This window comes from Dipodomys spectabilis, unplaced genomic scaffold, assembly GCF_019054845.1.
Source record: "Dipodomys spectabilis isolate Male_0828 unplaced genomic scaffold, ASM1905484v1 ptg000092l, whole genome shotgun sequence".
NCBI lineage: Eukaryota > Metazoa > Chordata > Mammalia > Rodentia > Heteromyidae > Dipodomys > Dipodomys spectabilis.
In genome coordinates this window covers 9,873,891-9,890,365 of record NW_024870769.1, presented here as the reverse complement: position 1 = coordinate 9,890,365, position 16,475 = coordinate 9,873,891, and the positions used below count along the sequence as shown (strand labels likewise).

At 38.3% G+C, this 16,475-nt stretch overlaps 1 protein-coding gene across 1 annotated transcript in view; it reads right to left on the bottom strand.

Annotated features, from left to right (window-relative positions):
• Positions 1 to 16,297: 16,297 nt before the first annotated feature.
• Positions 16,298 to 16,475, bottom strand: part of Spata48 (spermatogenesis associated 48) — a 47,605-nt gene continuing 47,427 nt past the window's right edge. Inside the window, exon 9 of the mRNA XM_042685068.1 lies at positions 16,298 to 16,421. Coding sequence (XP_042541002.1) covers positions 16,298 to 16,421 — 124 coding nt within the window. The remainder of the gene's footprint in view (positions 16,422 to 16,475) is intronic.

The following is a 16,475-nucleotide window of genomic DNA, read 5'->3' as shown; positions in this document are numbered from 1 at the left end:
AGCTAGCATTATAGGTATGAGGGCTTGTGCCTGGATAATGTTTTAATTTTAAAAATAAATTATAGTTAAAAGAACTCAATATACCACACTGACTGGTATATTTTGTACTTGCTTGAGTTTGGAGTTTATGGAATGTTAAAGCTGATCCCTCTTGAACACACACACCACACACCTTATTGAATGGCTTTTTTGTACATTGATTCTACTTGATTCTTGATTTAACTGTTGTGTGAGTAGCCTGAGGGCTCCTGGAACACAAGGAGCATTACTGTGTCCTGGATGTTCTCTATGGATATAACTAATATGTATCTAAAGAAAAGGACATCACTCATCATACATTATCTTAGGAATAAGACAGGCCACTATGGTTATATTTATAATTATATCATTCTTTTAAAATATATTTTTATTGTAAAGATACTGTACAGAGGGGTTAGAGTTACATGAGTAAGGTAATGGGTACTTTTCCTCTTGATTTCAGGGCCTGGGTGTTGTCCCTGAGTCTTTTTGTGTTCAAGGCTAGTGCTTGACCACTTGAGCCACAGTGTTACTTCTGGCTTTTATGAGTAGTTTATTAGAGATAAGACTCTCACAGGGACTTTCCTGTTCTGGCTTGCTTCAAACTGCAATCCTCAGATCTCAGCCTCCTGAGTAGCTAGGGTCACAGGCATGAGCCACTGGTGCTTGGCTTATAATTATAACATTCTTCTTATTATTTTTTTTAATAATTAGTTCACTATTTTCTCATTCTCAGGTGGTCGTAGCTCCAATTACTGAGGTAGCTGGCCTGGTAAGCAGAAGCAGATCCTGGACCTGGTGCAAGCTGATTCTGGAACCCATTCCACAGTGTGATAAAAAGAAAGGAAGGAAGGAAAAAGGACCAAAGGAATGGAAAGAGGAAGGAAAGAAGGAAAAAAGAGAAAGAAAAGAGAAAGAGAAAGGAAGGAGTGAAGGTAGAAATGCCATTTTTTAATCCAAGACTAGGAATCTGTCTTTTCCTTTCATTCCTTAGTTGTTTACCACCTGAGCTATGCCTCCAACCCAGAAATACTATTTTTGAAATGGATGTTTTAAAACATCCATCTAAAAACATATATCTGAAGAGAAATATATACTTATATTCAACTGTATCTCCTTAGAAGTACTGACTCCAGTGGTAGAGAATTGGTCTAGCAAGCATAGACCCCAAGTACAAACCTCAGTACAACCGGGAAGATAGTCATATCTTTATAATTTGGCAAGGCATTTTCTGCCTTTGTCTTTTGTTTTTAGAAGTTTTATAGGTTCTAAGGCTAAACTCTGTGCTTCAGATTTTAAAAATAATTAAACCTACTTTGGACCAAATGGAGCAATCATATATTCTTTAGAGTATGGGTTTAGTTTGTTCTTATGGGGTAATTGCCTTTTCTCTCCACAATGGCCATCTGGACATATAGGAGGAGAGGGAATTTTTTTTGTAAAAAATATTTTTAATATTTAAAAATAAATATTTTTATTTTAAATATTTTGTAAAATATTTTAATTAAACCATTCCATCTGTATAGTTTCAATCATCTTAAGGCTCTAAGGCAGATCCTGATACTGAAAAACAATCCTAAAGTAGATGTGGAAAAATGTAAAACCACATGGGGGTGGGTAGGGGAGTAGATCCACAAACCAAGGTGGTTTGTACCTGAATGACTCAAAAAGCGTCTTAAAATAGCAGTTTTGAATATTAAACCTCAGCTTAACTTTGTCCAAATCTCTAAGCTAATATATTTACTTAATCAGCTTTGAGCATCCTGGCAGGCAAAGGGAAATAGAAGCACTTCATATAATTGTATTCCTCTATATGTTATAAACATTCAAATTTTAGAAATGGCTGAGGAGTGGGGCTTATGTATCAGACTAACAAACCAGTTCTTCAGGAAGGACAAAATTTTTTTTAGTGTGTGTGTATGTGTGTGTCTGTGTGTGTGTCTGTGTCTGTGTGTGTGTCTGTGTATGTGTGTGTGTGCTTATGTATTGCTATACTCATAAACCAGGAAAGACGGTGTGTCACTTATAGGGAAATGGATGGTCCTGGAGAATGATGAAAGGGGTGACATCAAACAAGATGAACTGTATTCCCAAACTGATTGGTTGTATAGTCATTCTTGTATAACTATTTCAAGATAATGAAAATATAAACACATGTTAAATAAAATAAGCCAAGCTCACAGAGACAAAGGATGCATGTTTTCTCTCATACTAATGAGAGAAGTTAATTCTAAATTACAAACATATATGAACATATTTGCATATTTGATATATATTATATATGTGTGCATGATCTATACTTACATGTACATAAACATGGACATGTTATATACATATATGCACAAACATATCAACTAAAGCATAGTATATGCAGGAAAGGGTTTCAGTGTTGTAAGTCCCTTGAACAACTTACAGTTTAACAAAAAGAATACCATGAATCTGGAAATTGTGATGCCAAAGGGGAGGTTAAAGGGAAGGTGTAGATGAAGGAAGAGAGGAAGGGTGGGCAAATGCAGTCAATATATTTAATGTCTATATGTGAACATGAAACTGGGAAGATTTAAGGGATGTGTGGGGCTGAAAGGAGCTGGGGAAGGATGGTGAATTGATCAAGATACATTATATTCAAAAACTGATATGTTGAATTGAAAGCTCTCTGCACAACTACTAAAATAAAATTTTAAATATTTATAAATAATAGAAAACCATAAATATATGAATATAAGAATTTGAGGACTTTTCAGCACATCGCCTTTTTACACCTTTTCAAATCTTCCAATTTTAAGGAAATACACACCTACTCTAGTAATGGCATAAAACACAATTACACATGTCCTACACCTGATAATGATTAATTCCGCATTTTATACCTCCATGCATTGTTCTAGGTATATACAAATGAAATATAAATATTAAATGCATGCTATTGTAATATCTTCTTTAACACTCAGTTTCCTGCACCATTTTCTATGATAATATATATTGAGCTTTATTATCTTTTTAAAGCACAAATTATATTTTAAAATTATATTTGTGTTATATTTAAGTAGTTGTACAAAAGAATTACCATTCAACAAATCAGTTTATAAGTACACTGTGTCTTGATAGATGTCATCCCTTTCATCATTCTCCCCCATTCCTCCCAACCCAACCCTTCCCATCAATTTTCTTAGTTTCATAGGATATGCATTGAATATTATGGCTGCATTCTCTTCCCCTTCCTCTCTTCATTCTTCCACTCTCTCCCCTTCACCTCCTCCCAATAACTTTCAAGTGACTATTTCCTGGTGTTAATTTTGTTGAACTGTTAGGCTTTTAAAAAATTATTTATTGTTATCATAAAGGTGATGTACAGAGGGGTTACAGATACATAAGTCAGGTAATGAGTACATTTCTCCCATCCAAGTACTAACCAGGCCCGACCCTGCTTAGCTTCCGAGATCAGATGATGTCGGGCGTGTTCAGGGTGGTATGGCCATAGACATGAGTACATTTCTTTTTGGACAATCACCACTTCCTTTCTATCCCCACCCACAAGTTGTATAGTTAATTTTCAACAGTTTCAAGTGAATATCATTGCTGCATTTGTTAACCCTTTGTTTCACCATTTCTGTGCCCCACCTTGCCTTCACAAATTTATATCATTTCAATTCTCCCCTGCAAACCATACTTTGGTTAATACATTTGTATGCACTTGCATACAGCACCATCTGTGTTTCCTTGTACATTGATAAATTAGTTCTAGATTCCACATACAAGTGAAAATGTGTATCTGTTGTCTCTCTGGGTCTGACTTACTTCACTGAACATAATGTTTTCTAGATCCATACATTTATTTGCAAATGATGTAATATTATTCTTTCTAATGGATGAGTAAAATTCCATTGAGTATTTAGCATACATTTATTTCATTGTATTCATAAGAGTGTGGTTCTAGGATACCTCCCCATCAAAATCTCTTAGTGACTGAGTCTCTTATATGATAGCATAGGATTTGCATTTCACCTGTACACACCAACCCTTATAAATCACCTGTCAATTACCTACAACACCTAACACGATATGAATGCTCTATAAATAGCTGTTACGCTGTGTGTTAAGGAAACAACAAGAAAAAAGGTATGCATGTTGTACACAGAAGAAATGGTCAAAAACATAGTTTCAATCTGCAGTTGTTTGAATCCAGAGATGTGAAACTCACAGATATGGAGGTGGACTGCATTTGTGTAAAACAATTTGTCAAATTTCCCCTTGACAGGCATTAAGTTATTTGTGTTTTCCCAATTAAATACTACATGTTTAACTTCCTTATGCAAGCATATTTGCTCAATTGTGTAATTATTTGCCTGACAAATCTTAAAAGTGAACTTGCTAAGTTGAAACATATGCCACTTGTACAGGTGCGTGGAACATTTTCAAATGTCCCCTGAAGAGATATGACCGGTGCTGCTTCCAAGCACGCTGTATATGACACCCCCTCCTCTCACCAGCACCAACTGATGAGTGATGTGCTGTAGCTACTTCTTCAATAACACCAAAGCATAAATGCTCTATAAGTGCTCCAGTCACATTTCTTATTTTAATTTTTGGTTAATATTCTTTACCCTGATTCTACAGATAAAAAGCATTTTTAAAAAATCACCAGCCTCATTAGAGAATATGAATCTATTGTCTGATGTGTTTCCCCAAAAAGTTTGTTATAATTTTTTAAATGTTAAGTGGGTTTCTTTCCTTTTCTGTAGTTTCCAACTTCAGTTTTCTCTTTGGAAAAGTTTTACAAACATATACTCTCTCTCTCACACACACACACATACACACACGCACACTTCCACACTATTACCTTATAAACTAGTTTTCCTGAATTTCTAGGTAGCCCATTTAAGGCAGAAAATTACCTTCTTAAGTCTATATCCCAGGGACAATTTGAGGATCTTACCCATATTTTATTGTTTCCAATTATCATCTATTGAATCTCTCTTATCATCTATCTGTCACTCTTGTATTAATTCCATCTGTTCATTGTATTAATTCCATCTGTTCATTTCTAGATTTTTCTATTCTGCAATGTGATACTGATATTTTTCAAATTACTGCACTTCTATAATTTGTCTTAGGTTGCATTGTAACATCCCATTGCCCAGAATAAGGTTATTAACATTCATTGGTTTTCTTTTAGAAATGTAATTCCTAATTAACTTCTTCACTTAAATTTTATTTTAAAGTAAGATTCTCCAGCCAGGTATGGTAACTCATATCTGTAATTCCAGCTACTCAGGAGGCTGAGATGGTAGGATCAGAGCTGGAAGTCTGAAACCAGCCTAAACAGCCAAATCCAAATGACTCTTATCTCCAATTAGCAAGCAAAAAACCAAAAGTAGAAGTGTGGCTCAAGTGGTAGGGTCCAGCCTTGAGCAGAAAAAAAAAAAAAGCATGTGAGAGCTTAAGGTCATGACTTTAAGCTCCAGTACCCGCATAAAAATAAAAGATATTCTCATGTATTATTCTTGGAAATAAAAGCTGGGTGATGCTGCTGGTGAGACATGCCTGGCAGAGGGGAGAGAAAGCAAGTGGCTTAGCTGATGAGGAACCCATGAATTGGCTCCAGATTGAGATGACCCAAGATAAAATTCAGTGGATACATTTTGAAGTAAAGAGGTCAGGTTTCACTGGTGCCATATTGGCTGCATAGTGGATGTTAGGGTCTGGCATCTTGTCTTCAAGCTGGGGGAAGGAACCTTTCCCTCCTACCCCCAACCCTTGCTCAGAACCCTGGAGGCAAGGGTGGGTACTTGGCTGATAGGTTACTAAATTTGTTACTCCAGTGCCTGGGACTGGGAATTTCCATGGATCTGACCCCTAAACCAACCCTATTTAGACCTGGACCAGCTCAACCACCATTAAGCCATACCATGTGTGTCTGTTTCCATGATCGTCTGCTGTGTCCTGTCTCCTGGCTCATCTCCATGGCATCCCAATTCAGTTCTCCATTGGAGTTGTATTAGATTGTTGGTATTGTTTTTATTATTTCTTTCCTACTTACCATGTTTTATGGCTGTGTTATGTAAATTTGTGTGCTGCAGGCCTTTGTAACAGCTGGCTGCCTGCAGCCTGCAAATTGTATAATAAAGGTAGCTTCAAAATGTAGCTTCTGGGATGATTCACCTTACAACAATATCCCTGTGACCTTCTTCCTTGGTTTTCTTGACTTACACTGTCCTTCTGACTACAGAAGTGTAAATACAACTCACACTCACAGGTAAGGCCAAGAGTAGTGGTGTTCTCTACTCTCCATGGGAGTGACTAGCTGAGTTGTACTTGTATTTTATCTTTCTAAAGTCTGAATGAATTACAGTGCAAATGGAGAATTGCAACTTCTCTTCTCCTGAATAAAATCCAGGAGTGCTGCCAACAAAGTCCAGATCATTGTAGAAATAGCTTTCAAGAACTCCGTGTTCTGACCAAGGCCTATGTATCTGCACTGTGAAAAATGGAAAATGAGGTCCAGAGGAAGATGGCAAAGGAGAAGCCGGGGGCTAAACAAGGTCTTGTGTAGAAACTAGTTTTAGTGTTCCAGTGAAAAGTCCAAGGCTAGAGAGTCACACCAAGTGTGCCATCATAGTATAGAGAGTTTGGCCAAAGAGGAAAAATTCAGGCAACTTGGTTAATGAGACAGATTCAAGCACTTACTGGTGTTCGTGGAGCTGCTGTTGCAGCACCATATCCACAGAGAGAACCTGGGGCAAAGGCACCAGAGGAGGTGTGTGAGCAGATTCTACCCACTGTCAGCAAGAACTGACAAGGAGCACAAATCTTCATCCTGCTGACCACAGACAGTCACAGGCTGTGGATGTCCTGAAAACCAAGGGAAAGGTGTGAGTATCCCATAAGAAATCCTCACTCCTTTTCATGAGCAACCGTGGGAAGATAGTCCCTCCCACACCACTGGAGAAAAACTCCATCTTTGATACTGACAGAGACTGGACCTGAGTACCTAGCCTACAACTCAGGCTGGGAAGAAGACAATAGGAGCCATTCAACAGGTCAATGGAACCTGATCTGTGGGGCTCAGCTCCACCCCAGGGGAAAGTTGCCCTTCCCAGGCAGAGAAAGCTCCACCCATGGAGGAGTGACTTTCTTCACTGGGTAAACAGAGCCAGAGGCTGTCTTGCCCCACTGCAGCACAGGCAGCAGATCCAGCTGAAGGAGGGTAAAAGAAAAACAATTGGAAATTCAGTAAACATAAATCCTGAGAATGGCTCCAGGCTGGGCTGTGTGTGTATGTGTGTGTGTGTGTGTGTGTGTGTGTGTGTGTGTGTCTCAGGAGATAGCCTCTCAGGGAAAAGCTACTGATTACTGACAGGTCTCAACCCTACCCATGACCTAACCCCATCACAGCAACTTGGAGCTAGAGGAAACAGCCATCTCTCTCTTTTGTCATACTCAAAGCAGATCACCCTCCCACTGAATTAGCCTGAGAGGAGGGTCATAAAGTCCCTGGTAAGGCAGAGCTTTGTTCGGCTTGCTCAAACAAACAGATTTAAAAAAACCAATCAAGCCACAGGCAAACCAAACAACACAAGCAAACCAGGACTTCACCAAGAGACAGGTTATGGACACAGGGGAGACACAAGATTCCCCCACACCCCCAAAAAAATCAAAGAAATCTTTTTCTACATAATTTAAATTTTTTAATTGTTTTCTATTTTTTCATCATTTTTATTTTAGGTTTCTTTATTCTTTTTCCTCTTTTCCTTTTGTCATTTTTGTTTTTTTGTTGTTCTTAATTGCTGTTCTGTTCATCCCAGATATATACCTGTCTTCGATTATTAGACTTTATCCTTCATTGTGTTCATACTTAATTCAGATATTGATTACTCAGTTCATAAACTCTCAGCCTTAACTCCCTTAATTCTAGTATTATTTCCTTATACTTACAAAATTTTTAAGTGTTTTGTTTTTAAATTTTTTGTTTTTCATTTTTTCTTTTTCTTTATCCCTCTTCTCCTTTCCTTCTATCCTTTTCCTATCTCTGAATTTAGGTCTTGGTTATATTCCCTCTCTCCCTTTCCCTCCCCACATTCCTCTAATCTTATTTTCTCCTCACAATTCTCCCTAAACCTATTAATTTCTGGCCTGCTGACTCCTTCTTTAATTTTATTAGCCCATTAATCCCTAGTTGCTTGTTGTTGAACTAGATTGTATCTGTTTAACTAGATTGCACATGTACTCATTTTGACTGAGTCAAACAATCTGTGCAACTACAGAGCTCTAATTGATACTTGCCTTAAAATAGTGTTCTAGTAAGGAATTGGTTTTTCTTTCATACCCAAATGGGCAAAAAAAAGCCAGAGAAACACAAGAAAAATGGCAAGTCCAGGTATCTCAACTCCCACTCATGATAATCAGGCAACAGAGCAGTTAATGAATAATCCAGAGGAGAGTTCCCCAAATGCTCTACAAACACTACTGGTAAACATGCTGAATGAAAATAATGAAAGCCTGCAAAGGGCTCTGTGTGAGCAAGATAGGGAAATGTGTGAATGTGATGAGGCTAAACAAAGATTAATAGAGGAATTTTGCAAGTGTGAGGAGGCTAATCAAAGATTAATAGAGGAATTGCATGAGCAGGATGAGAATAAACAAAGATTATTAGAGGCATTCATGGAATCTACAAATAGAAAGCTGGAGGAATCTATGAAGGCCACAAAGGGAATGCTGAATGAAGCCCAACAGAAGGAAAGGGAATCCAATGAAACTATAACCAGTCAACCAAAAGATCTGAGAATGAACACTGAAAACCAAATTAAGGAGGTAAAGAAGTCTATACAAGATCTAAAACAAAGCCACAACAAAGAATTTAAAGCCATAAGATCTGACCAATTAAAAGGAAAGGAAATAAAAAACAAAGTAGAAAGTCTTGACAGTAGGGTATGGAAGGTGGCTCAGTGGTAGAGCACTTGCCTTGCATGCATGAGGCCCTGGGTTTGATTCCTCAGCACCACATAAGCAAAAAGAAAAAAGCCGGAAGTGGTGCTGTGGCTCAAGTGGTAGAACGCTAGCCTTGAGCTGAAGAGCTGAGGGACAGCACCCAGGCCCAGAGTTCAGGCCCCACGACCGGACCAAAAAAAAAAAAAAGAAAGAAAGTCTTGACAGTAGGATAGATCATGCAGAAGATCTAATCTCTGGGATTGAAGACAGCCTAGACATTATAGAGAAAGAATAGACAAGTATTAAGACAAATCCAAGAAATATGTTAGATCTATTCAACATTTAGAAGATACCATCAGAATAGCTAATTTAAAGCTAATGAGTGTAGAGACAGAAATGAAAGAACTCGGAAATTTATTTCACAGGAACCTACCAGATAATTTCCCAAACATGCAAAATGATAGGCCCATTCAGATACAAGCCTTTAGAAACGCAAATAGACCAGACCAGAACAGGACATCCCACCATCACATTGTAATCTGCACAGGATCAATGTGGACCAAGGAAAGGATCCTTAAAGCTGCCAGGGAGAAAAGAAACCAATCAGAATAACTTCAAATTTCTCAGCAGAGACCATGAAAGCAAGAAGACCCTGGAATGATGTATCTGACACCTGAAAGATAAACAACTATCAACCAAGAATACTGTACCCAGCAAATCTCTCCTTCATAATGGAAGGTCAAATAAAAACTTTCCACAACAAAGAAAAATTGGAACAATATATCTCCACCAAACCAGCCCTACAAAAGATACTTAAAATGTCTTACACATAGGAAATCAGCAAGAGCATGATAAAAACCAAGAAACAGTCCCCAGAGAATACAAGAATCATAGAAAGAATCAAGTTGGCACAACCCCCAAGAAGGTGGCTAACATGGAAGTAACTACCAAACACCTCTCAGTCCTAACTCTTAATATTAATGGACTTAACTCTCCAATTAAGTGACATAGATTGCCTAGTTGGATCAAAAGGCAAGATCCTTCTATCTGCTGCCTTCAAGAGACACACCTTGATCACAAAAACAAACATTCTGAAAGTGAAAGGATGGAATAAAATCTACCAAGCAAACAGCCTCCATAAACAGGCGGAAGTTGCAACCCTAATATCAGATAAAATAGATTTCAAATTAAAATTAGCAAGAAGAGATAAAGACGGTCATTACATACAATTAAGGTATCTCTCCTTCAGGAGGATATTACAATTCTAAATATCTGTTCATCAAATAACGGAGCACCCAAATTTATCCAAGAAACACTATTTTCCCTCAAATCTCACATGGATTCAAAGACATTAATTTTTGTTGGGGACTTTAACACACCACTACCCTTGCTAGATAGATCAACCCAGCAAAAACTCAACAGAGAAACCTTGGATCTAAACAACTGCATAGATCAATTAGACTTAACAGACATTTACCAAATATTTCACCCAGCAGCATCAGAATACACATTTCTCAGCAGCACATGGGACATTCTCCAAAATAGACCACATTTTAAGTCACAAAGCAAATTTGTACAAATTCAGAAACATTGAAATTATGCCCTGCATTCTCTCAGATGGCAGGGGAATAAAATTAGAATCAACACCAAAAGCCACCAAAGGAAATCCTGTAATACATGGAGGCTGAACAACACACTGTTGAACCACCAGTGGGTCATGGAAGAGTTTAGAAAGGAAATTCAAATGTTCATGATATTTAACAGAAAATGAACACACAAACTACCAGCTTCTCTGAGACACAGAAAAGGCAGTACTCAGAGGCAAGTTTATAGCTCTGAGTTCCTACATTAACAAATTAGAGATCTGAAACCAACAATTTAATGAGGTACCTGAGAATCCTTGAAAAAGAGCAACAAGCTAAACCCCAATCCAGTAGATGGAAACAAATAACTAAAATTAAATCAGAAATAAATGAATTAGACCAAAGCAACTATAGAAAGAATCAACAAAACAAAGAGTTGGTTCTTTGAAAAATTAACAAAATTGACAGACCAGCAAATCTTACCAGAAAAAGAAAAGAACACACCCAAATGAACAAACTCAGAGATGAGAATGGTAACATCACCACAGAAACAAACAAGATTCAGAACATTATAAGGAAATACTTCTCAAATTTTATGCTAATAAGTTTGAGAATCTGGAAGAAATGGGCGAATTTCTAGCAAATACCGACATGCTGAAACTAAGCCAAGATGACTTAAATCAACTTCACATACCCATATGAAGCATCGAAATAGAAATAGCAATAAGAGACCTCCCATCCAAGAAAAGCCCAGCACTGGATGGATTTACAGCTGAATTCTACAAGGCCTTCAAAGCAGAACTCACACCAATACTCCTCCAACTCTTCAATGAAGTTGAAAGTGAAAGTGCACTACCAAACTCTGTGAAGCCATAATAAGCCTCATCTCAAAACCAGGCAGGGACTCATCAAAGAAAGAGAACTATAGACCCATTTCTTTGATGAGCTTTGATGCAAAACTTCTCAACAAAATTTTGGCCAATCGGCTTCAACAGCTCATCACAAAAATCATTTGTCATGATCAAACAGGATTCATTTCAGGATGCAAAGCTGGTTCAATATATGCAAATCAATCAATATAATTTATCACATCAACAAGAGCAAGGATAAGAACCACATGATTATCTCAATAGATGCAGAAAAAGCATTTGACAAGATCCAACACCCCTTTATAATGAGAACTGTGGAAAAACTAGGAATCCATGGAACATTCCTCAATATTATAAAGGCTGTGTATGATAAACTTACAGCCAGTGTTATACTTAATGGTGAAAAACTAAAGCCATTTTCTCTAAAATCAGAAATGAGACAAGGATGCCCACTGTCTCCACTTCTCTTCAATTTAGTATTAGAATGCCTAGCAAGAGCAATAAGACAGGATGCAAACATAAAGGGGATCCAAATAGGGAACAATGAAGTAAAACTCTCCCTCTTTGCAGATGACATGATCTTGTATTTAAAGTAACCCATGGATTCCACTCCCCAGTTACTTGAGCTGATCTGAAACTTTGGCAAAGTAGCAGGGTATAAAATTAACCCTTAAAAATCAATGGCTTTTCTGAATGCTAATAATGAGAAGAGCATGGCTGAAATCGGGAGAGCAACCCCCTTTGTAATAGCCCTACAAAAAATAAAATACCTAGGAGTTAACTAAAGAAGTGAAGGACCTTTATGAAGAAAACTTTAAAAACCTGAAAAAGGAAATTAAAGCAGAACTAAGGAAGTGGAAAAACTCCCATGCTCCTGGATAGGGAGGATTAACATCATGAAAATGGAAATACTGCCAAATGCTATCTACAAATGACTGCAATACCTATCAATATCCCAACCTCATTCTTCAATGAAATAGAAGAAGCAACCTAAAAATTCATATGGAACAATAAAAGACCCTGAATAGCAAAAGCAGAAACAACAGTGTTGGAAGAATAGAAATACCAAATTTCAAACTCTATTACAAAGCCATAGCACTCAAAAGAGCTTGGTACTGGCACAAAAACTGATCTGAGGACCAATGGAATAGAACTGAACACCCAGAAAGGAACCCACAGACCTATAGCCACCTAATGTTCAACAAGGGAGGTAAAAAAATAGAATGGAAGAAAGACAGCCTCTTCAGTAAATGGTGCTGGAAAAATTGGTTAAATGTCTATAGAAAACTAAAGCTAGATCCTTATATATCACCCTATACCAGAATCAACTCCAAATGGATCAAACACCTCACAGTCAAAGCAGACACCCTGAAAACATTACAGGAAGGAATAGGAGAAACTCTAGAGCTCCTCAGCACAGGCCAAAATTTTCTTAATAAAGACCCAGAAACTACAAATCAAAAGAAAGGTTGGAGAAATGGGATTGCATGAAATTGCAGAGCTTCTGCATGGCAAAGGACATAGCTAGTAAGATCAATAGAAAACCCACAGATTGGGAGATCTTCACTAGTCATTCAACGGACAACGGTCTCATATCTAAAATATACTTAGAACTCAAAAATTAAATTCCCCAACAAAAAATCCTCACAAAAACAACCACTGATTAATAAGTGGGCTAAAGACTTAAAGAAAGATTTCTCTGAAGAGGAAATAAGAATGGCCAATAGACACATGAGAAATGCTCAACTTCTCTAGACACAAAAGGAATTCAAATCAAGACAACATTGAGATTCTACCTCACCCCAGTTTGAATGCCTATAATGAAGAAATGTAATAACAATAGATACTGGAGGGGATGTGGACAGATGGGAACCCTACTGCATTGTTAGTGGGAATGTAAACTTGTTCAACCACTTTGGAAAGCATTATGGAGGTTCCTCAAAAGACTCCACATAGAGCTCCCCTATGACCCAGCAATCCCACTTTTGGGCATTTACCCAAACGATCACAAACAAGGCCATACTAAATCTACCAGCACAACTATGTTTACTGCAGCATTACTCACCATAGCTAAGGTATGGAACCAACCCAGATGCCCCTCCATAGATGAATGGATCAAGAAAATGTGTTACACACACACACACACACACACACACGTACACATACACACACACACACAAAATGGAATTCTATGCCTCCATCAGAAAGAATGACACCACCCCATTTGTCAGGAAATGGAAAGAATTGGAAAAATATATATTAAGTGAAGTAAGCCAGGTGCAAAGAAACAGAGGTCTCATAGTTTCCCTTATTTGCAATAGCTAATATATGTCTAGGACAAGAAGAAAAGAACTATGTACATATGACCATATAAGATGATGCTAAGTGAAATCAACCACAAGATAGGGACACAAGAGGTTTTATCTTTCTTGCTGTTGTTTTTAATGTACCGTGTGATTTTTTTTGTTTCTTTTGTGTTTTCTTCTCCCATGCTTTCATTGTATTTGATTCTGGTGCCCTGCATCTTGTATATACATTTTTCTAATTTGGGGAGGGGAAGGCAAATAACAAAATGCTGAAATAAGGATATAGATGAGATGTGTAAGATATTATGTTGAAAACAATCAGCTTTGGGGGAGGAGGGAAGGGAGAAATTGGGGAGGTGGGGAGGGAAGGGATGGTAGGGGAAAATCAAAGGAGGGGGTAACGATGCTCAATAGGATATGTACTCATTACCTCACTAATGTAACTGTAACCCTTTTGTACAGTATCTTTACAATAAAATATATATTAAAAAAAGAATTGCTATCGCAAGGAACTAAAAGAAAAGGGAAAACTAGCTGTGTTTCCACTGTATGTTGGATGGCTCATACCTATAAGTCTAGTTACTCAAGAGACTGAGAACTGAGAATCTTGATATGAAGCCAGCTCGGGCAGATAAATCTTCAAGTCATTGATTTCCCAATAACCAGCAAAATACTGGAAGTGGAGGCTTGGCTCAAGAGTTAGAGCACCAACTATAAAGGAAAACATGAGCAAAAGGCAAGCATCAGTACCAACATAAGAATAAAAATAAAAGGAAAAATGGTCTTAGATCTAACCTCACAAGGCACAACTGGTACCCTGCCACAGAAAGAAAAACAGGGATTTCAGTGTAGAGAAGCAACCCCTCTGACAAAGTAACTGCCAGGGATGTTTATAGAAAAGAATGGAACTCAAGTATCCACATATTGCCCTGTTTCTGGAACGGTCAGAATCTTCCAGAACTAGAGGCTCTTACTTTCTTCTTTTCTTTTTTCTGTTTTTACAGACTTGTTATTTCTGGAAATAATTAGACTATGAGATTAGGTTCTGGTGAAGTCATTTCTTTTTTCTTAAAGGCAAGTCAGGTTTCCAGGATGAATGGCTGCTGGTCTTTCTCTTTGTTCTGTCAGAAGAGTCAGCACCAAAGTCTATTTCTTTGTCCACGGAGGCAACACATTATTCTAAACAACAGCAACAAGGCTGAATTTCCCCTTTCTTTTTGTGACAAAAAAGGGCAGGCAACTTTCCAAAGCATTTGTGAATTCACAAGAGGTTCTGTGGGACATTTACACTCTCCTGAAGTTTAGGAAAGATATGTCAGTTAGAACCCATGAGAAACACTGCAGAAAACTCTAGAAACATCCAGGTTTTTTTTCTTTTCTCTTTTTGTTTTACTAATCTTATTTTTTCAATGATTGATAATGGTTATCCAATCTAAAGAGAAAGGGGAGTGGACAAGTAAGATACCTAAAATAAAATAAATCTGAGTTCTAGATACACACCTCTGAGCTTCCCTTAGGCTTGATGTGTATTGTTTATAAAATAGCAAGGTATGACTGGATGCCAGGGGCTCATGCCTATAATCTTAGCTACTCAGGAGGCTGAGCTATGTGAATCACAGTTCAAATCCAGCCCAGGCATAAAAGTCCATGAGACTCCTTTTCCCAGTTTAAAACCAAAAAGCCAGAAGTGTAGCTATAGCTCAAGTGGTAAAGCACTAGTTTTGTGCCAAAGAAGCTCAGAGACAGTTCCAAATTCAAGCCCCAAGTTCCAGCCTCAAGGTCGGCGCACACACAAAGAAATAGCAAGGTATGGGTAAAATGCTCACTGTAAGAATTTATTATGACATTGTAAAATCAAATGAACTTTGGGCATATTTGAACATACACATGGATATTGGCTTCCTGTACCTGCAATTATTGAGGCATATTTGAGGTGCTAAAACAGTTGCTTACAGGCCCCATACACACTGAAATGACTGTTGGAGTTCTCTTTGGCCTAATCAGGTCCCACTGTATCCGGAAGGTGGACATGAGTGGTCCTGCCTGGCCAAGTGCAGGGAGCCTAGGAATGCTTCTCTTCTCAAAAGAGAAATGCTGGATCAGGGCGAGAGGTGGTTTGGTCCTTAAATCTAGATGTCTCCCTTTTGTGTGACATCAAGAACACCACTGTCTCTCCACTGTCCCACTGGCCTATGGGTTCTTTCTCCCCCACAGGATCGTCTCTGATCCTGAAGCCTATGACCTGTTTTTTGTAGTCAGAGTTTGCACAACAATGCCAGGACCTCTAGGGAGATCCAGCATCTCAGCTTGAGGAATTCTGTACAGTGAAATCCTCTTGTGCTTGGTCCCAGAGTCTCAATTGTCATCATAGAGTAGGGCATCGCAGGCCTAGCTGATAGGCCAGTGGTTGGGAGAGGAACATGCCTGCGCTGGAGCCAGGACTCACACCACGACTTACATGGATGCACTTGGAACTTGATGGGCATTTTTATTTTCCCATCAGTCTATGCACAATGTCTTTCCCCCCTGGTGGGGGGGGGGGACTTAGAAGCCTCCCCCACCCTCTCCCTACTGGTTGGTGTGGTTTCCTTCACTAGTAGTCTATAGTTACTTTTTCCTTCTTGTTGAAGGGGTTGTAGGGTTTCACAGTGGTGACCATTCTGGATAGTGGTGCCTGGTGACGGAAGAGGTCCACTTTCATGCCTGTCCGCAAAATGCTACAACAGATAGAGGAAGAGATGACATATAATCAACATAAAAGCATATAACAT